The sequence below is a fragment of the Ochotona princeps genome, chromosome 3, assembly GCF_030435755.1.
Source record: "Ochotona princeps isolate mOchPri1 chromosome 3, mOchPri1.hap1, whole genome shotgun sequence".
NCBI lineage: Eukaryota > Metazoa > Chordata > Mammalia > Lagomorpha > Ochotonidae > Ochotona > Ochotona princeps.
Genome location: NC_080834.1, coordinates 100655858 through 100677130, shown reverse-complemented (window position 1 = coordinate 100677130; position 21273 = coordinate 100655858). Strand labels below are relative to the sequence as shown.

The 21273-nt window shown below is 49.2% G+C and overlaps 1 protein-coding gene across 1 annotated transcript; it reads right to left on the bottom strand.

Moving 5' to 3' along the window:
- Positions 1 to 2066: 2066 nt before the first annotated feature.
- Positions 2067 to 11153, bottom strand: EIF2B5 (eukaryotic translation initiation factor 2B subunit epsilon). The gene is made up of 16 exons (XM_004577762.2): positions 10883 to 11153; positions 9801 to 9925; positions 8450 to 8635; positions 8182 to 8359; positions 8011 to 8091; positions 6754 to 6831; positions 6160 to 6472; positions 5156 to 5301; positions 4801 to 4942; positions 4569 to 4670; positions 4298 to 4405; positions 4037 to 4127; positions 3687 to 3810; positions 3091 to 3216; positions 2675 to 2785; positions 2067 to 2509 (listed from the first exon to the last, which is right to left on the bottom strand). The coding sequence occupies exons 1-16, from the start codon at positions 11063 to 11065 to the stop codon at positions 2450 to 2452; spliced, it is 2154 nt and encodes a 717-aa protein (XP_004577819.2). The 5' UTR covers positions 11066 to 11153; the 3' UTR covers positions 2067 to 2449.
- Positions 11154 to 21273: the final 10120 nt, after the last annotated feature.

The following is a 21273-nucleotide window of genomic DNA, read 5'->3' as shown; positions in this document are numbered from 1 at the left end:
ATTCCTTGGTTTCAATTTTTCTATTTATTTGTTTTGGTGTCTGACCTTTATATTTGAAATTTTGGATGTTTGATCGCCCTTAACTATTGACATTTAGGAGTAATATATTACAAAGCTAATTGGAAGTTGTCTGTGTACAAGGTTTATTAAAAGGCTTTATACAGCATAAGGCGGGAGAAAATCTTGTCAAGAAAATAAAAATTTCAGCGTTCATAGACCATTTTTCCTGCAGCTGTCCAGCCTGTTTTTGCCTGAAGGGGTTCAAGGTGGTGTGTACGGATTCTCACTGCCCCTGTACTTTCACCTAATTCCTTAATTTTGGTCTAAACCCCCGATTCCAGCCTCACTGTGCTGGATTTAAGTAAATGCACGGGCTGTCCCATTGAAGATGTCAGTGACTGAGGAGTGTGAATCATCAGTCCAGAAACTCTGACATGTAGGTTTAGAAAACCTTAAGTATTTCTTGAGAAGGAAGCTCCCGTTTCAGGGGAGGTTATCACCTTGCGTGGTCAGATCTGATGGGAAACTGCAACCAACTTCGTATTCCAGCCTGTTACCCTCTTCTACCCCACTCCCAGTTCCTACCCTTCTGCAGGTGCTGCACTATCTCCGGGTTGCAAATGGCATGCTGGATCCAAGTCTGCAACCATTTGGGCAGGCAGAACCCAGCTTACTCTGCTAATCCAGTTTTTCACTTCACCAAAACACTGATGTCTCTCATTCACCATCACCTTGTTTCTCCTGATCACCGAGTCAGGTGCATTTTTGAAGTAATCCCGCTGTGGCTGTGCCCTTGGAATCTCTCCTGTTTCTCAGGACACTTCAGCATCACCATCTGTCAAGGCCTTCCGTAATCACCCCAACCAGAGCAATCTCCCTTTCCTGAAAGGTTCCAGAGGCCGCTGCTGACCTTTTGCCAGCCATTTGGTACAGATCAGAGAAATGCTTACAGGCACCTGTGGCTATCTGCCTCAATTAGGTCCATGCCACAACTTTCATGTGCTCTCTAGGCACTCAGATCAAAACTGAGATTCCCTGCACAAGAAAAACTAATGGAAAATTAAATTAAGCCAACCCCTAGCTAGCCTGTTTTTTCTTCTGCAGAAACATTCAGTAATGCTTCATGTGCCCATAGAGTTCTATGTCCTCCCACATAGATACAATGAAGACTATCACTTTTTCTCTCTCTGCACACCACTTGCTATACACAGTGACAATTGGCAATCTAAGTATCAACAGAAATGCCAACATGAAGGCAACACAGAGCTCCAAAGATGAGCCAAAAGGGCTTATTTCCTGGTTAAAGGAAGGGAACGGGGCAGGTGACAAATGGCAGCTCGACTCCAGGATCAGACCCTGCATCTATTGATTACTACTCTCGGGGCTTCTTCTAGCTTCAGGCACTTCATCTAGAAATGAAGCTGAAGACTTCAAAACAGGGCTGATGTGGAATAATAGGTGATAAGTTTTTAACACACAGCAAAATGCCTGTCAAACAGTAAACACTCTCTTCACACTGAGAAAACATTTCACGGGATCTTCCCGTGTTCTCTGGATTCCATTACTGGCTTTCGGTTTTATTTTCCTCTTGGGGCAGGGGCTGGAATTCCTCTTCACGAACACACAACGTGCTCAGAGTGTTCTGGATTCTGAGGGGCAAGTCCTTGGCTTTACCCTTCGAGAGCTGTGGGACCTTGAACAGATTTTCTTATCTTTATGACAAAGATCTGCCCAGCCTCCATGGCAAGGCAAGTATTGTATCAATCCAAAAGAAGTATGAGACAGACTAGCAAGTGGGACTGGTCTTTACATCCGCCTGACATTGTCACCCTTTGGCAGAAGAGGCTGGACTAGAGTCCTCTATGGAAACAGATTTAGCCCATCACCCCAGAACCACAAACTGGTTTGCAAATATTGGAAAAGCATGCAGGTCCATCCTTCACTCTCCCCAGGGAGGCACTACAGTACTCTCCTAGCAGCTATAACACCTCCCTTCCCCTCTCCTTCAGGTGTGAGGGAAAGGCAGCCACACCAAAGGATCAGAATTCCAGTCACATACCCCCATGGCTGGTCAGTCAGAGCTGAAGAGAAAGCAAATACACCTCTCTTTTTTTAATATGAACAAGCACAAGCAGCAGAGAGGGCCAGCTGCTCTCTGCTGTTCCCTGAGGGAAAGCCAGAGCACAAAGAGCTTCCCCTGGCCTTCCTCCAACTGCAGGGCCTGCCTAGCTCACTCTAGGCAGGTGCTCTGTTCCAGTCCAGCTCCCCTCATCCCAGCTCCCCCATCACGATGGTTCCTGGTAGTGTGATGTGAAGAACACTGCAGTCCCAGCCTCGGTGCTGTATGTCGCAGGATGGTGGTCACCTTTCCTGCAACTGGCTCCTTGCTTGCCCTGGCCCAGGAACCACGACACTCAGTCACTCCCACAGGGGTGGGCAGCATGCGACTTCAGTCATCTTCAGATGATTCCTCTTCTGCCTCTTTTAGCCACTGCGTGAACCTCTGCAGCTGTAAGCACACAGAGGGGAGAACTACTGCGGGAGGGGTACGCAATCCCACTGCTCCCCTTGGCAAATAAGCAGCTCAACCCCAAGCCCAGCCATCCTGGAATCTGCGGTCAAAGACTGGGGAATGGGACAGGCCCCAGGGTGAGAAGAGGGTGGCTTTCCTCACCTGCTGATTCTTACGCAACTGCCGACCCTTGTCAGTTACATCCTTTTGGTTGAACCAGCTCAGGATCGTTTCTTCCGCCAGGATCTCTAACTGGTAGAAAGCCATCAGTACCTGTGGAAGGCCAGCAAAGGGGATGAACCTCACAAAGTCCAGCAAGACACAATGAGCAACAGAAAAAGAGTGAATTGTTCATTTTGGTAGCAGGAAAGGTATAACTTCTGGAACTCAGGCACATTTCCATGTCAACTCCCAAATGTGTGCCTCCCTATGCCTACAGCTCCAAGCTTTACCATTCCAACAAGTGTGACACTAGGAATGGCCAGTGCTATCAGCCGAAGCCCAGACTGGGTGCACGTTAGTCTGTTTTGTGTTTCCCTGGGAAGTCTTCCAAGAAGCCTGGGCCTTGAAGTATTTACCTTGGCCATGCAAATACTGAGAGCTTCATGTTCCAGGAAGAACTCCTCAATGGCTGCCAATGCTTCCAAATGGTCAGCTGCACGTTTTATATAGTTCCTAAACACAGGGCTCCAGGACTTGAGCAGCTGTGGGAGAAAGCAAAAATGGAATGCACTCCTGGGGGTACGCACTTATCTGAACATCAAAACAAGTTGACCTTTTGTGATATGGGAGAACAAGAGAAAAATGATATAGGTGTTGTGGAAACATGTTAGAAGAACCTAGAAGTCTGATAGTTGGAGTGTGGAAGGAGAACGCTGAAGATTCCCCAGGGAAGGTGAAAGGAAGCCAGGCACTGTGCCATCTTAAGGCACCTATTCCCAGCCTTGAGTCTGAAAGCCCAGGTCTATCCTGAGTACACCACCTTTGGGTGTCTGGTAGAATCTGAATTGTGTGGTCTCAAAGGCCATTCAACACACTCCTGTTGGCGTCCAGAGGCATAGGGAATGGAAATAGAGGCAATACAAAACCCGATTTCCTCTGAAGTCAAACAGAGCAAGAGTGGGTGTGTGTGTCACCACCCAACCCCGCTTACCCAGCCCCAGCCTTGGCTCACCGGAAGCAACAGGGCAGAGTAGTGGCTGGCTTCTAGGGGGGTGTTCATCTGTTGCAGGGGGAACTCCAGAACCACATGGCTCAGGACCTGCATCACCTCCTTCAGGCTGATGTTGTAGGCGTACCTGTGGGGAGACTGGGGTGACACCAGGGCCTTCGCTGGTCCCATCCGTGTGCTGCAGGACTAGGCCTTGGACAAAAGCCTGGCTGGGGAGTCAGATGAGAGCGTCTGGGAAGTGGAAGGTCTGTGCTGAGGTGAGGCTGGACCTAATGCCCTGCCCCCAACCCTGCACCAACATTTCCAGCCTGAATTACCTCAGGAAGGACACAGCAGGGAGGGGCTGCTCTTACTTGAGAGAGTTGATCTCCAGAATGAGATTGTCACAAGAAATGCTCTCCTCTTTGCCCCGCTGCAGTGTGCCTTGTACTTCACTCTGGAACACTTGAAAATCAAAGCAAGAGTAAGCTCATGGGCCAACATCATTTCAGAAGTGCTTTCTTGACATCATTTGGCCCTGACAGCACATCAGACCCTTCATGGGAGAAACACATGATCTAGGTCAAGGATAAGCAGACTGGATGGCTTCCTTCACTGTCCAGCATGCCACTCACCTTTGATGTCATCCAACTGAGGGGAGCCTGCCCGACTGTCCAGCTCTTCAGAATCCATACTCCGCTCACTTTCTGTCTCACTGTCTTCTTCCTCATCGATTGTGAGTCCTGCCATCGCAGAAAGGATAAGACAGAAAAATAAGGAAAGACTTATTCACATGTTTGTCCTCTCCATGTGAATACAGTGAACAAATTACCTGAGTCCGAAGGACTCAGCATCTTATAAGAGATCCCGAGCCAGTAGAGGAGGCAGGCAGAAGGCCGAGCTCACCCCATAGACTCTGCCGTAGCTCTTCCTCATCCTCGGTGTTCATGTCTGCAGCTTTCCAGAGGTACCCCTGGCCAGCAGCTCCTACTTCGGCTGGATTGTAACCTGGAAGGGTGCTGCCCGTTAGTGAGAGCCCATGGAGATACCCAGCCACCCTTCCTTGCCAGGTGCAATCCCTGGTTCTCCTATGGGGCAGAGAGACACGCAGATGCCCCACACCTGTTGAGCCTCACACCTTTCAGCTTCACTTTCTCCTTTTCTTGGTTGGCCCCAGAATCATCACTGAACTGGCCATCATCCTCATCTTCCTCTGCATCTGGAGGGTGCAAAGAGATCACCGAGCCCTCAGGCAGCGTGATGTTTGGGCCCACCACCACCTGGGGGAGAAAAAAGGCATGGGTGGCATGGACCCCACAGTACATGGAGGAAAGGCACATCCTGACAATGAGAGCAACTTGCCTTTACTAAGCCAGTGACTTGGGTTTTCAATTCTGGTTGGCCTGTGGGTGGAGACAAGGACCCCTGCCCCCTGGCTCACTGTGACCACCACTGAATTTAGGGCCTGTGTGCAGCAGGGGGTGGTAGCTCACCTGAGAAGTGAGGACGCAGTGTGGCTTCAATGTAACTTGTTCCTTGACCACAGCATTGTCACAGAGCAGAGACTGATGGATCTGCGCCCCAGAGGCCACTTGGACACCTCTCCATAGGTAGGCCCGGTCCAGCACCACGTTATCACCTGGCTCAGGATGGGAAAGACTCCTGGTCTTGGGGTTCCAACAACAGACCAGAGCTCTTCAGGGAGGACAGGGCTGCCAGACCCCAGCAAGCTCCTTATAGTTCTGATCCCCTCCTCTCCTGCTAGTGCAGCAAAGCACCCCTTCGCCTGCGAGCGCAGCACTGCTTGGCTGGTCTGTCTGCCCCACAGTAGACAACCATTACAATGTACAGATTCAAAAGCTGAGATCCTTCCAGGTTTCTGGGGTCTTCTTCTCAATTTAAGAACATTATTAGAATCCTATCCATGCCTAACAGAATCAAGTAAAATTATTCCACCTCTTCTTTTACAGTGAACTTGAACCTTATGATTCCTACAATCAAAGTGAGTTGCCAAGAGGTGAAACTGTCAATTACAGAACAGTAAAATCAACACTGGACTTGGAATGCCACCACTATCCAGGTTTAGGTCCTAGCACTACTTCTTATTACCTGTGATCAGCAAAACAACCTCCTTGAACCTATAAGTAAGAGGTAAATAATAACTACCTTGCAAAGCTTTTGTAAGGGCTAAACGAAATAGTGTATGTAAAAGCCCCTCTGTAAACGGTCATGCACTTACACAGATGTATGACTGCATGCTAATTATCCACCTGGTCCTAATTATGAATATAGGGTGTCCTGGAATGTGAACAGTCACCCAATACACAAGCCCTAAATTAGGGTCTCACTACTCTCAAGTCCCTCTTCCCTCCTTACTTAAGGATGGGCATTCTGGTTCCTCATTCCCAAGAACTGTCCCTTACATGTACATCCTTGTATCTGGAGACACATGGCCCCAGACTCCTGTCCCTGGCTTGATCTCCCAGCCGGTGCTCACCAATGTGGCAGCCAGGGCCAATGACGCTGTTGGTGATGCAGCAGTTGCTGCCGATGACAGTGCCTGAGCCCAGGAGCACATTTTCCTCCAGGACACTGCCATGGCCCAAGCTGACCTCCGGCCCTCGGTAGATGTTGTGCCGGGAATGAGTGCAGCTCTGAGTGGCGCTGTCAGTGAAGTTCACTTCAGGAGTGAGAGGGTACAGCCATCGACGGATGATGTCAGCACAGACGGTGGAGTACATGTGTAGGTTAGAGACCCGGGCACCATATTCCTTAGTTGTTACATGCATGTGGATCTGGTTCCCTAGGATCTGAATGAGAAAAGGAGAGGGAGGTCAGCCATGCCAGCAAGCTAGGAAGGATGTTCCCAGGTACAATGCCTTTCTAATCCTCTTCAGTTCCTCTCTGCTACTTCTCACTGCTACAGCCAAATAGCCTGAGACCTTTTTTTTGGTGTGTGTAGTTCCCCTCTTCCTTAGGTCATTTCGTCCCTCCTGAGTCTTAATAAAACAGAAAATGGGACCGGCTGTAACAGCACAAGATAAAATTACAGTGTCTACTCTCCAAAGAGGCACTGAGAGCCTTTTCTCACCTCTTCATTCACCAACAGGCCTCGCACAAAGTCATCTCGGGTTTGGTAGTCAAAGTTGTCTGTGAAGAGCTGAGCCACCTGTTGGGTGAAAAGGGTAGGCAACATGACTTGCTGGAAGCAAAGATAAGCTGCCACACAAACCAGTGTTAACTGAACAAGGACTGAATCCCAAAGGTCATGGTAGGTGAACAAGGAGATGAAGACAATATCTCTGCTTTATAACAGATGGTAAAAGATAAAGAAGGAAACATTGCCTGGTCACTAAAGAATTTATCTGACAGCATGTACACAGGCACATACGCCTATCCATTGATTCAATCCCCCAGTGCTTGTAACAATTGGCATTGGGCCAGGCCAAAGCTAGGAGCTGGAGCTGGGGCAGCAGCACAGGGGTTGAAGATACCACTCATGGCTCCAGTATTCTACACGGACGCTGGTTTGAGGTTCAACTTCTGTACTTCTGATCCAGCTCCCTGCTAATGTGCCCAGGAAAGCCCAAGTCCTTGGGTCCCTGCACCCATGCGGGAGACCCAGAAAAGGCTCCAGACTCCTGGCTTTGGTCTGGCCTAGCCCTAGCCATTGGGGAAGTGAATCAGTAGATGGAATATCTCTCTCTGCTTCTCTTTTTATCTGTGCTCACTCGTGCAAATAAACAAATCTTGGGGTCAGGCACGGTAGCCTAGAGGCTGAAGCCCTTCCCTTGCACGCACTGGGATCTCATATGTATGTCAGTTCTAATCCCGGCAGCCCCACTTCCCACCCAGCTCCCTGCTTGTGGCCTGGGAAGACAGTCAAGGACAGCCCAAAGCCTCGGGGCCCTGAACCTGCGTGGGAGACCCGGAAGAAGCTCTGGGCTCCTGGCTCTGGATCAGCTCCAGCTGTTGTAGCTACTAGAGTGAATCATCGTATGGAAGATCTTCCTCTCTGTGTATCTTACTTTCCAATAAAAAAAAAAAAAACTTTAATAAAAAATAAAATTAAAAATCTTTAAAAAAAGGTTGGAGCTGGGACCTCAATTCACGTTTCCCATTTGGGTGGCAGGGACCCATCTGCTTAAGCTGTCACTGCTCTTCCAGCTGCTGCTGCTACTCATTAGCTGGAACTGGGAGTGGAGCTGGGAGTAAGCCCTTCTAATGAGAGACAGCTGCCCCAACCCAGGTCTTAACTGTTAGCCCCCACCCCTTGGCTAGCCCTCTAAGTGGGCAACAATAGACCCTCAAGAGTTTTGCTGTGAATGTGCAGTGCTGGGGAGCTCACCTGAGGGGAGCAGATGCTGATATGACAATCTAGTAAGTCGTACCGAATCTCCACTCCTGCTTTGCTGCCCTGGAACAGGCTCTGTGGGGACAAATTCCAAACACTTGAACCAGTCTCTGGTGCTGAAGGCCTGTCACTCTCCTACCTCAAGGACCCCAGCCAGCCACACACCAGAGGAAAAGCAAAACGTCGGAGGCCCTGAGTCTTCTGGAAATGGAGAATCCGGTTTGTGGTGCTATCCACTGCCACAACCACATTGTCCTCATGGCAGCGAGTCGGGTGGCTGGGGGAGGACTCTTTGAAGACCATTGTCATCACAGATACATTTTTTTCTAGTTTCCGCCTCAACCTGGAAAGGCCAGGAAGGAGATACCTGTTGGAAAGCAGCCCTGGAACAGGCTCTGTGGGCCCCTGGCCCCTGCCACTTTCCTGGCCCTACCTATGCTCCTCAAGGGCTTTGGTGATGTTGATGTTGGAGACGACATCTCCGTACACTAGCACGAAGTCGGAGCGCACCAAGGCTTTGGCATCAACGTCCCGGAGGACATCTCCCAGGGACCGGTAGAGCTCGGACGTAATGATCCGAACCACGTTGGGGGATGTAGGGCGGCACCACTTGGATTTCCTAGAGGAGGAGGAGGGCGGTGAGGGCAATGAATCAATCAGACACAAAGAGCATGCGCACCGTGCGTACCTTTCGCCCTCATTCAGCATTCACACTCCTGTTCTAGGGCTTCTTTGGGTTCCTGCCAGCGTCCTCAACTTCAAAACAAGACCTATGGTCTATAATTAACACTTTTAGCATCCCGTGTTACCAGTCTTGTTTTATGGGTTAGAGGAACATGATTATTTCCTCTCAATATCCTGATCCCTATCCCCAAACAAGTACTTAAATTCCAAATCCTGCTGAAACTGAGGATAAACATAGTACACTTCTTGTCACCTTTCCCCCTTCTTCTCCTTTTAAATATTTTTATTTGAAAGGCAGAGTCATACAACGAGAGAGACAGAGCAAGAGCTCTTCCACCCATTCTTTAACTCCCCAAATAGCTGCAATGTCCGGAGCTGGGCTGATCTGAAGCCAGGAGATTCATCTGGGTCTCCCACTTGGTTGCAGGAGTCCAAGGACCTGCTGAATCAGAAGTGCAGCAGCTGGGACATGAACCACACTCACATGGGATGCCTGCGCCTCAGGCCATGGCGCTTGTCCCACCTTTCTCCATCTGTGCTTACTAAATTTAGGAATTTTCTGATGAAGACTGTGCTATTATCTTATATTTATTTGCTAAAGTTCCATAAGGCCTGATATTCACTATTTTCCAAGAAGATTTCAACATATTTAAGTGCTCACTCTGTGCTTGGTGGGGATAAGATGAAAAACAGCTCATTCTTGTCTGTGAGGATCAGAACACACAATATTCAGATACTCAGTGGAAAAACAAAGATGCTACTCTTCTAACTTCCATACTGAAATGGAAGACCCAGAAAAAGCTCCTGACTTCTGGTTTTGGCCTGACCCAGTCCTGCCTGTTTAACTTCCCAGGGAGGGAGCTAGTGGATGGAAGACCTTTCTGTCTCTCCCACCACTCTGTAACTCTGCCTTTCAAATACATAAATTTGTTAAAAAGTACAGGCAGCTTCAGGTATTCACATTCTGATAAATGAAGAAAACATCCCAATGAGCTCTAACTAGACACATTCTACCACCCCCCACCTATGACCCATAACGATTTTCTTCCTCACTTTGAAATGAATAGAAAAAGTAAAGTAATTAAGTTTCAGGGTCTTACTGTAAATGTTCTTTGATCTGAGCAGCCTTCCAGCAACAAAATACAAAGGTTTCCTGTACACCTGTGGCAGTCAGGAATTCCAGAGTATAGTCAATTAATGCCACATTGGCCAGGGGTAAGAGGACCTAGAGGGTAGGATAAAATAAAGGTTGGAGATCTTGAATCCATGAGGGCCTCTGGCTTTCCCACTGTAACAATCCCCACTCCTCTGCCAGTATTTACAAACACTACACTTGGGCTTCATGTTCCCAATTCAAAGATAAAACTGGTTTCTGCCTTTCTGAGTCAGTGGTAGGCAAGGAACCTGTCTGCCCTGCATCAGACCACTGCTAACAAAAGACAATTAGGAAATCGGACAGATCTCTCCAAACTTAGGCAGCACGAAGGCTTCCTTTCCCCATCACATCTCCTTCTTTGAGCCTTTTCTGAAAGTCAGGGACCAGTTACCCTTCTTTGGGAAATCACTTGTCAAAAATGAACTGCCAAAAAAAAAAAAAAAAAGAAAAATGAACTGCCATGAGACTTTTGGAGGGGTGTGTGTGGGGAAGGCGGGGAGGGTAGGAAGGCAGCTAAGGAAAATTTCCCGTTAAATCCAGTGCGGTTCTCTCTCTGAAACGAGCCAGCAACACCCAGGACTGGCGCGGCCCAATTCCCCTCGTGTCCAGACAACCTAAGGAATGATGGCAACCCGCTACCAAACGTGCTCTGCGTTACTTTTGACAGATGGCACTTGGAAGGAAAAATGGTACCTGGCCGAGGTTCTGGTCTGCTCCCTTTTAGGCACAAGGCCGTCCCCTCTCTGAGGCAAACAGATCCTTTCCTTCTCCTACACAAGGTTAAGGGTAGCGCGGCCTCGCCCACCCCGGGCGCCCATGCCTGTCAGCCGCTCGCTTGCTCAGGCCGTGATCGGAGCTGTAGTCCGTGGCCCCCGTCCACCTCCTGGCCAGGTAACCCTCGATCTTAGGACCACAGAGAGAGGGAAAGGCGGGGGGATACGGGGCCTTCCACAGCACGCTTCGCCACGCAACCCACAGGAGCGGCATTCCACCTTCCCGGCTGATCGCGTGCGCAACGCTCCTCACCCGAGGCTGGTCCTTGGAGATGGGGAAGAAGCGGCGGTTGAAGCTATCGGCCACCAGAACTGCCTGGAGGGGCGGCGGCGGCTCCTCCTCCGTCCCTCTGGCTCCCCCGCCGCCGCCGCCGCCGCCGCGCTTCGGGGCTCGACCAGACACCGCACCAGGAGGCACCACCGCAGTGGCCGCCATCTTCTTCCCTCACTTCCGTGAGGACACACACACACCGCAAGCAGGAGGGGACAAAAAGGACCCAAGACTCGAAACGCGCTAGACTGACGGAAGGGAGGAGACGGGGGGGGGGGGGGACGCGCATGCGTCGTGCCCCTGCGCTGGCGCTCCTAGCCGGGAGGGCTCGAGGCGTGGCGCCAGCCGAGAACCGCCCTGGCCAGTGCAGGCGCAGGTGGATCGCCGGTGTCCTCTCAGGCTTTTATTGGACCGCCACCAAGCTGAGATTCCCACGCCGTGCGTTGCCGCGAAAGAGCCAAGGGGGCTATTTCGTCGATTTGATCACCTCGTGGACCCGGTGCCACGGGGGATTCGGAGCCAAGTCAGATATTCCCCTCCCCACACCCCATCCCCGCGAGGCGCGGAGGCTCCCACTAAGACAGAGAGTGCTGTAGTGGGGAGAGTGGGAATGCTGCTGTTTGTGGGTCGGGCACGAAGCAACCAGTCTGGTGAATCACGTATGTCTGCAAGATATCTTGCTCATCCCGCAAATACTGGGAAGGAACTCCCAGCAAACTGAGCAATACTGGAGGCAAGCGGCAGGTTCTCCAGACTCTGGGACCTGAAGGGGCTGAAGGGGAGCCGCGCGTTCCGGGAAAAGCAGCAAGCGGCTGAGGGGGTAAGGACGTGACGTGGGAGCCAGGCCGCACCCTTGCACGTGGTGCACGTCGGGACTTGTAGTTCGCGGGGCCAAGATTCGTAGTTTCCACGTGGCGTGTCCCACGCTCAGTAGTGTGGGACTAGGAGTCCTAGTATTTCTTCCTGCTCCCACTTAAAGCAAACACCATTCGCTGTATGCAACTTTTTTTTTAAAGAAATTCCATTTTCATGGATTGGAAAATTAATTATTATTATTATTTTAATTGGAAAGGCAGATATACAGAAGAGACAGAAAGATCCTCCACCCGCTGGTGCACTACCCAAATGACTTCAACTTCACTCCCCAAGTGACCCAAATGGCTGGAGCTGAGCCAATCTGAAGCCAGGAGCCAGGAGCTTCTCTCTGAGTCTTCTACGCCTGTGCAGGGTCCCAAGGTGTTGGGCCGTCCTCCACTGCCTTCCCAGGTCAAAGGCAGAGAGCTGGGTTGGAAGTGGACAGCTGGGACACAAAGCAGCATCCACACGGGCAGCTCACGGTTTTGATTAAATGAATGTGAGTGGTATAGGCAGGTGCTCAAGTACTCTGTAAATGAACAGGCACAGCAAAAACAAACAAAAAAAGGAGGAGGTGGAGGGCATTAACCGGGACCATGCACAGATACACGGAGTACAAGGAAGAAGGAAGGAAAAATGAGTCCAGTTGTAGGAAAATTTTTATTCTCATTTATTTGAACAGCAGGGCAACAGAGAGAGATAACAAATCTGTCTGCTGCTTTACTCCCCAAGTGCTGGGCCAGCGCATATTCAGGAGCGCAGAACTCCATCTGGTCTCTCATATGGGTGACGGGGACCCAAATACTTGCTGCCTCCTACCATGTGGATTCCCAAAACGCCCAGGACTTGAACCATGTACTCCTATATGGAGTGTAGGATTCCCAAGTAGTGGCTTAACCCAGATGTCACAACGACTCCCCTAATTTTAGAAATTTTTGAAGATTCTGGGGACTCTGAAGGGTGGGGAATTTCCAGTTGAAAGCATCAGTAAGAATGGTGACCCTACTAGGCTTTAAAATCTTGTAAACAAGGCTAAGAGTTGTGGCGCAGTGGGTTAGGACACTGGCATCCCATGTGAGCTCTGGTTAGGGTCCTGGTTGCGCTGCCTTTGGGAAAGCGGCAGAGTTCCTGCACCCACATGAGCAACTCAGATCGAGTTTCTGGCTTCTGGCTTCTACCTGACATAGCACCCTCACTTCCTCTCTTTCTGTATATGGAACTCTGCCTTTCTGACATTTTTTTAAAAAGGTTTATTTATTTCCATATGAAAGGCAGATTTACACAGAGAAGGAAATACAGAAAGATTTTCCATCTGCTGGTTTGCTTCCCAAATAGCTGTAACGGCCAGAGCTGAGCCGATCTGATGCCAGGAGCCAGAGCTTCTCGCAGTCTCTCATGCAGGTGCAGGGTTCCAAGGATTTGGGCCGTACTTGACTGCTTTCCCACACCACAAGCAGGGAGCTGTTTGGGAAGTGGAGCAGCCAAGACACGAATTGGCATACATATGGGATCCTGGCAGATGGCAAGGATTTAATCACTAGGTTATTGCATTGGGCCCCTGACAAAAAAAAAAAAAAAAAAAAAAACCTTTTTTTTTTTTTTGCTGCTTAATAATTTATCGCAAACTTCTTGCCAGATATCAGATGCTATATTAAGCAACAAATTCTTTTTTATTTTTGGAAATTTTTTGTAATGATTATATGGTTGATCATGGTGAAAGGATCGAGGTTTAGGGAAAATTGGGTGAACTCATGGCTTCCAAATTTGCTATTTCTTCTTGTTACTTCTGGAGGAAGGAGAGAGACAAAGGGGGAAACTACTCATGACTTTCTACACGACCCAGTACCCAGGGATGAGCAACTGCCACCTCTTATCAACCCAGAGTCTCAATGTGTACATATTCCAAGGGTTCTGACCAAGTCATTTGGATAGTTCTGAAATGCTACCGATTTCACCAATCCGAGGATGATGTCACCCTCCCAATGTCCATTGGCTCCATTCACTGAGATTTTTTTGCTGTCATCATTTGTTTGGGGTAGTTGTCCAGTTAGTTTTGTTCTGCTACAGAACCAAATGAGCTGCCATATTCTCCTTTTACAACAGGGCCTATGTCTACTACTGTGCCTTTTTCAATAATTAGGACACATGCAAGATGAGGACTTTAGCCTAGTTTATTTCAAACTTTGCCAGAAAGATAGTGAAAACCACCTGTACAAGATTAGACACAAACTAGATAAGGAGCTAAAAATCCCTCTCCCTGTAGCTCTGATTCTGCCCGGTCTACCCCTTCCTTATGATTTGACAGATACTCTTTTCATTTGTTTCCTTAGTGTGTATATCTGGATCTAGAGATATATACACAAACTCATGCCAATACGCACAAGTATACCCCGACACACACACATATGCACATTCACACAGAGTCACAGAGTTGTCTGTGCAGGCTGTGTTGTGTGAGGATGTGCTGGAACTCCCAGGCCAGCCATTTTCCATTGGCAGTTTACTCAACCTCTGTCTGAATCTCAGCTTTGAATTGGGATAATAGTACTCAAAAGGTTGTCATAAGGATGAAATTAGTACTATAGGAAAAACCCTTGTTTGGAATAGCATTTACCACACAGTCAATGTCAGTTGTTTACTTATTTATTTGAAAGGTAAAGTGGCAGAAAGAGAGGGAAAGATTTCATTTGCTGGTTTACTCCCCACATGGCCATGACAGGGCTGAGTCATATTCGATCCCAGAGCCAGGAACTCCATCCACGTTTCCCATGTGGTTGGCAGGAACCTGAGTACTCGGACCAGCATCCATTGCTCTTTCCCAGGGTAGGCATTAACAGTGCAGCTGGGATCAAACTGGCACTCTGATATGGGATGAAACCTAACTTGCTTCATCACAATGCCCTATCCCCCAACCCCACAACTTGATATTTATTTTACATATGATGAAATGTAGAACATCAGCTATTTAAAAAAAGATTTATTTATTTTTACTGGAAAGGTAAATTTACAAAAAGAAGGAGCAGAGAGAAAGATCTTCCATCTGTTAATTTACTCCTCTAGTGGCTAAAACAGCCAGAGCTGAGCCAGTCCAAAGCCAGGAGCCTCTTTCAGGTCTTCCTTGTGGTTGCAGGGTCCCAAGACTTTGGGCTATCCTCTGTTGCTTTCCCAGGCCACAAGCAGGAAGTTGGATGGGGAATGGAGCAGCTGAGACATAAACCAGCACCCATATGGAATTCTGGCACTTTCAAGAGGAGGATTAGGCAATTGAGCCATTATGCTGGGCCTGACAACCAGCTATTTTCAGTTATTCCATAGTGTTCTGTAATATTTTTTTTCCAACTAGATCACTGTTGATAAATATTCAGATTAATTTTTTTTTGCAATTATGAGTACTGCAGCTACAAGTGTCCTTTCTATATAGATCTTTTTTTAAAAAATATTTATTTATTTTTATTGGAAAGACAGATGTACAGAGAGGAGAGACAGAGACAGAAAGATCTTCCATCTGCTGTTCACTCCCCAAATGATTTGCAATGGCCAGAGCTGAGCCAATCCAAAGTCAGGAGTCAGGAACTTCTTCTGGGTCTCCCATGTGAATGCAGGGGCCCAAGGACTTTGGTCATCCTGTGTGGCTTTCCCAGGCTGTAAGCAGTGAATTGGGTGGCAAGTGAAACAGTCGGGACATGAACTGACACCCATACAGGATGCTGGTACTTGCAGGTGGAAGACTAGCCAAATGAGCTGTTTGTCTCTCTCTCTCTCTCAGATTGATTTTTTTAAGCTTTTTTTTTTTTTTTTTTTTAAATTGGAAAGGCAGATATACAGAGAGGAGATAGAGAAGGACTTTCTGTCTGCTCGTTCACTCCCCAAGTGGCTGCAAAGGCCAGAGCCGAGCCAATCTGAAGCCGGGAGTTTCTTCAGGGTCCCAAGGTATTGGGCCATCCTCTACTGCCTTCCCATGCCACCAGCAGGGAGCTGGATGGGGCAACTGGAACATGAACCAGCTCCCGTATGACGTCCCAGCAGATGCAAGGTAAGGATTTAGCCACTAGGCTATTGCGCCAGGCTCTAGATTGATTTCTTAGAATTTGTTCTCCAAGTGGGGTGAGAGTGGTTTGAATTAGATATAGTTCCTAGGGTACAGGATGTGATGTGAACCCACAGGCAAGCTGCCTGGCACTGGCAAGACCCCCAGAGATAGTGCTTAGATGCTGTCCACAGACAAGGTGCCATTTGGTCCCCGCACCACCCAAATGTGAGAGTACTTATTTCCCAGTAACTAAACCAACAGAGTGCTATGTTAATGGTCTGGATCTTTACCATTCTGGAAGGCAAAAAACAATGTATTATAAATTTTGATTTTTCTTATTTTGAGTGAAGTTGGACATCATTTTGTTTGCTAAAGGGCTATTTGTTGGGTCAGTTGTCCATTGTGATTATTTTTAAATAAAAATTTGAAACAGTAACAGAAAAAGATGTCTTCCATCAGTGGTTGCTTCTCAAGTGATCATAATAGCCAGGGTTGGGCCAGGCAGAAGCCAGCAGCGAGGATGTTTTTCCATGTCTCCCATGTGATACAGGGGCCCAAGGACTTGAGCCATCTCCCCAAATGGCTACAATAGCCAGAGCTGAGCCTATCCAAAGCCAGGAGTCAGTAGCTTCTTCTGAGTTTCCCACACGGGTACAGGGTTCCAAGGACTTGGGCCATTCTCCGCTGCTCTCCCAGACCTTAAACAGGGCTCCCTCTGGGTCTCCAATGTGATGGCAGGAACCCAAGTGCATTAGCAAACAACCGGGTCAGAAATGGAGCAACTGGGTCAAATTGGCACTTGGATGCGGGATGTGGTGTCCCAAGCAGTGAAACTCACCGTGCTAAAGTGTCTGCCCCTCTTGAACCATTTTTTGAATCATTTACTTTTTACTGAGTTGTAGTTATTCATAATTCTGGGCATCCAGCCCTTTTCATATCTATGATTAAAAATATTTTTACAGTTCTGGGAACTGCCTTTTGACTCCATTAAGAGTGTCCTTTGATGTGCAAGTTTGTAGCTTTGATGGAGCCTGGCCTTTGTTGTCATGTACAAGAAATTGTTGCCAAGTCCAATGTCATGAAGCTTTTCTTAAGTTTTGAATGACACCTTTTTTTTCTCCCCAGATTTACCTGTAAGTACGTCAGAATAGTGCTAGGCTCTGTCCCCTTCACAACACCCTGGATACATGCACAAAAACTGGCCTTTTCCAGGATTGTTAGTGTCAATGTTGTGCTCCTAGACTCAGCAGCAAACTGACAGAGGAATTGCATAGAAGTGGGGTTTTTTTGTTTGCTTGTTTTTCTGCTTTTTTTTTTTAGGTTTACTTATTTTTAAAAGATTTATTTATTGTTTTTTATTACAATGTCAGATATACAGAGAGGAGGAGAGATAGAGAAGAAGATCTTCTGTCTGATGATTCATTCCCCAAGTGAGCGCAACGGCTGGTGCTGTGCCAATCTGGAGCCAGGATCCCAAAGCATTGGGCTGTCCTCAACTGCTTTCCCAGGCCACAAGCAGGGAGCTGGATGGGAAGTGGAGCCACCGGGATTAGAATCGGCCATGCCGCCGGACCCTAGATTTACTTATTTAACTGAAAAGCTTAATCTACTACACCGTGGCACTGGTTCCCATATGGGTTCTTATGCTCTCTCTGACCTTCCTTTCCTGTTCTGAACCTTCTGGGGTCTTACTTGTATTCATGCTGTAAAAGACAGGAGTTGGGGGGCCCGGCGACGTGGCCTAGCGGCTAAAGTCCTCGCCTTGAAAGCCTCGGGATCCCATATGGGTGCCGGTTCTAATCCCGGCAGCTCCACTTCCCATCCAGCTCCCTGCTTGTGGCCTGGGAAAGCAGTTGAGGATGACCCAATGCACTGGGACCCTGCACCCGCATGGGAGACCTGGAAGAGGCTCCTGGTCCTGGCATCGGATCGGCGCGCACCGGCCCGTTGCGGCTCACTTGGGGAGTGAATCATCGGACGGAAGATCTTCCTCTCTGTCTCTCCTCCTCTGTGTATATCTGGCTGTAATAAAATGAATAAATCTTTAAAAAAAAATAAAAAATAAAAGTCAGGAGTTGGGGCAGTCCGGATAAGTTTGCTCAAATGTGTGGGTGTCTGAATCTCCAAGCCAGTTAGCTGTGGCTGGGAGAACTCATGCCAAGCCAGGCTTCCTGCTGAGGCTCCTAGCTCTCCGTCCACCACTGCCAAGCAGTGGGCAAATCCTTAACTTTTCCAAGCCTGAGATCTGAGAATTTCCTCTGTCCACAATGATGATGTTGCAGGCAGATCTTGGACAGTACTGGCATGCTTAGGATCATGGCTCTGCCTATCGCAAACACATTGGTGAGTGGAGTTCAGGTAAGTCTGATCAGAAGTGTGGGTGTCTAAATCTCCCAACCATGTGGCTGTGACTGAGAGAACCACGTTGGGACAGGCTTCCTAATGGAGTCATAGTACCCCATCCACCACTGCTAGGTGGGGGGGGGAGGTTCTTGGCTTGTGGGCCCACAGTGCCAACTGGTGCTAAGCTTTACCCACTGGCTGCCCAGAGGCGAGCTCTGGGGTATTGGGGGTCTGGAATTACTGCCCAAGGACATCCATGGATAGGGCCACAGTACATGTAGGTGCGGAATGAATCTGGAGGGACACTCAAAGACAGGGCCACTGTACTTGCAGGTAAGTGAGGGGACTGAGACCTGGTGGTTTGGAGGGGAGAGACAGAAATATTTGTATGGGTCAGACTCATGCACCAGCCCACATGGGAATCCAGAACTGGGATTGTTAGCATGGAACATTGCTGACCACCACATGATAGTCCATGTGAAAGCTAAGGCTGGGAGCCTGTCTAGCAGGACTAGATCCCAGTACCTGACTGAATGTTGGGACAGGGGACAGGTCACATTAGACTAGACCAGGACACTAATGAACATGCAAGAGAACCAGGTCCAGGGGTAGATTCTGTGGAGGATGTGTGGGCCAAATCTTGTGGAAATGCAAGTCTTGCTGGTTAGCTCAAGAGCTGGGGATGGTGATGGGCCGAGCTAGGTGTGGCTATGGAACCTGACAATAGTCATGGGTACAGAACCGAGAATAGTCTGGACATGTGCATCCTAAAAGAAGGTGTGGGGTGGGCCAGGCCTCAACATTCATCAGCTCATACAAGACCAAGATGGAGGAGCAGGTTATGCCAGGCAAGGACCTAACATCCAGTGGCATGTGTGAAATCTGGGTCTGGGATAGGGCCAAGTGGGGGAATTGAGAAACTTCTCTAGTGGGTCATAGCTCCTGCTGGTGAGCACATGGTCCAGGCGTGGGAGTCAGGCAGGATGGACAAAATAGCTCCAACTGTTGGTGAATTTGTAGGTTAGTTTAGGAAAGGCAAGGCTGAACAGCCTTAGCTCACTGGAAAGTGCAGGAACCAGACTGGAGAACAGGTCATGCCAAGCAAAGCTGTCACACAAATGGTTTACATGAGCCAGGGATGGGAACAGACTGAGTGAGACTTGGGACTGGGGGCAGGCCCAGTCAGGCCAGGCTGCAGCATCCAAAGGCAAAGGCCAAGATAGGTGAGGGGCTATGCAAAGCTGGGTCAGAGCAACCACTGGCATGCATAAGATCTATTCTGGGAACAGGCCTGGTTAGGGAGCAAAGGAGAAACCCTGGCTAGATTGTGGTTCCCACTAGATTGTGAGTGCGGGGGCTGGAGTGGGAGCTGGTGTCTAGTCTGGGCATGGCTGCAGGGTCCCTTGGCACAAGTGTGGACTGGGTCTAGACTCCAGCACCCATTGATACTTGTGAGAACCAGGGTAAGTATAGGCCAGGCTAGGCTAGGTCTCTGTCCCTACCGAGCCTTGTGTGACCTGTGTCTGGGTTTGGATCAGCCTTGGCTGGCATGAAACACCCAAGAGTAAAAACTGGAATGGGTGAAGGCCAGTCAGGAAAGGCCACTGTTCCTGCTAGGACAGGAGGTGGACTAAGTAGGGCTGGCCCATGGACCACCGGTGTGTGCAAGATCTGACTTTGGGAGAGGTCCTGATGGAGGAGCTTGGGCAATTCCTCTGTTGGGGACACAGTTCCTGCAGGTGAGCACAAGAACCATGATAGTGAACAGCCCAGACCAGGCCAGGGAATGGTACCCACTGGCAGACATTTGGCACAGGTCAGGGGCAAACTAAGATGGGCTAGTTCATATCAGCTGCTGGCAAATCTGAGTACCAGAATGGAGTGTGGGTCGGGCCAGCTTAGGTCACAGCACATATACCAGTACACATAACAGTTGGGACCGGTGGCCAGCTAGGCTGGGCTAAGCTGTAGCCCACATGAGCATGAGTGGGAATTGGAGGTGGGCTGGGGAAGGCCAGGCTGCAGAACCCACTGGCAAATGTTGAGGAGAGGCAGGCCATGCCAGACTGGGCACAGCACCCAACCTACATATGTGAGACCCAGCGGGGGAGGGGGCAAAGCTGGTAGCGGAAATTGGAGGGCTCCCCTGCCAGATTACCACTTCCATTGGAGAGCGTGGGTGGGAATGGGCCCAGTAGGGAAACAGTGGGCACCTCTCTGCGTTGCCACTACCGCTGGAGAGCATAAGAACCAATACTGGGACAGGCCTGGCTAGACAGATAGTGGCAACCACCAGCACATGGGCTGGTTGGGTTGAAGTAGGCTTCAGTGCCCATTGACATGTATGAGAGTTAAATGGGATATGGGACAGACAGGACCAGTCTGCTGTACATATTGGCAGGCACAGGAACCAAGAAAGGGGGTGGACTTGGTGGGGTTATTGTGGGTTGCTCCAACTAGGCTGCAGCTCCCATTAGTGTCCGTGAAGGCCAAGTGTGTGTTGGGCAGGACTGGGCTGGGCTGCAACACCTATTGGTTTGTGTGAAAGACAAGGCTGGAAACAGAATTGACCCAGCAATTGCAACCACCAGCATGTGCATAAGCTGATTGGGGTGGTAGACTGTGCTGGACCCAGTATTGGTGAGCACATGCAAGAACCAGGTCTGGGATCACCTCAGACGAAGTTTCTATGGGGATCCCTCCAACTGAATTGCTGATGTCAGAACCCCAACCATGGAGAGAAGTGCTGGTTCCATGGTCTGTTCATGGAGTTCATGGGTCAGAGGTGGGCCTCCTCAGTGGCTCAGATGGAGCAGTGGACAACATATCCAGGTGCACATGGAGGATAAGGCAGTCCATTGGGATCTACAGAGGACACCTGGTACCACAACAGAGGATGGAGGACAGACCAAATCGATCAACTACCCCAGCCAAGAGTTGGCAGTGAATAACTGGGCAAATGGGGACTCTAAGGTGGACTATGTCAATCAGTGGATTCTGGAGAGATTTCACCGTGCTTGGAGTGGTGAGAGTGGCAGCAATTCAGAACTGTTGAATTATTGAAACCTCATGAGTAGAACCCTCATCACATGCCCCGCATTGGGGACTCTAGGGTGGTGTTGGGTGGCTGTTTTCCATCCCATGG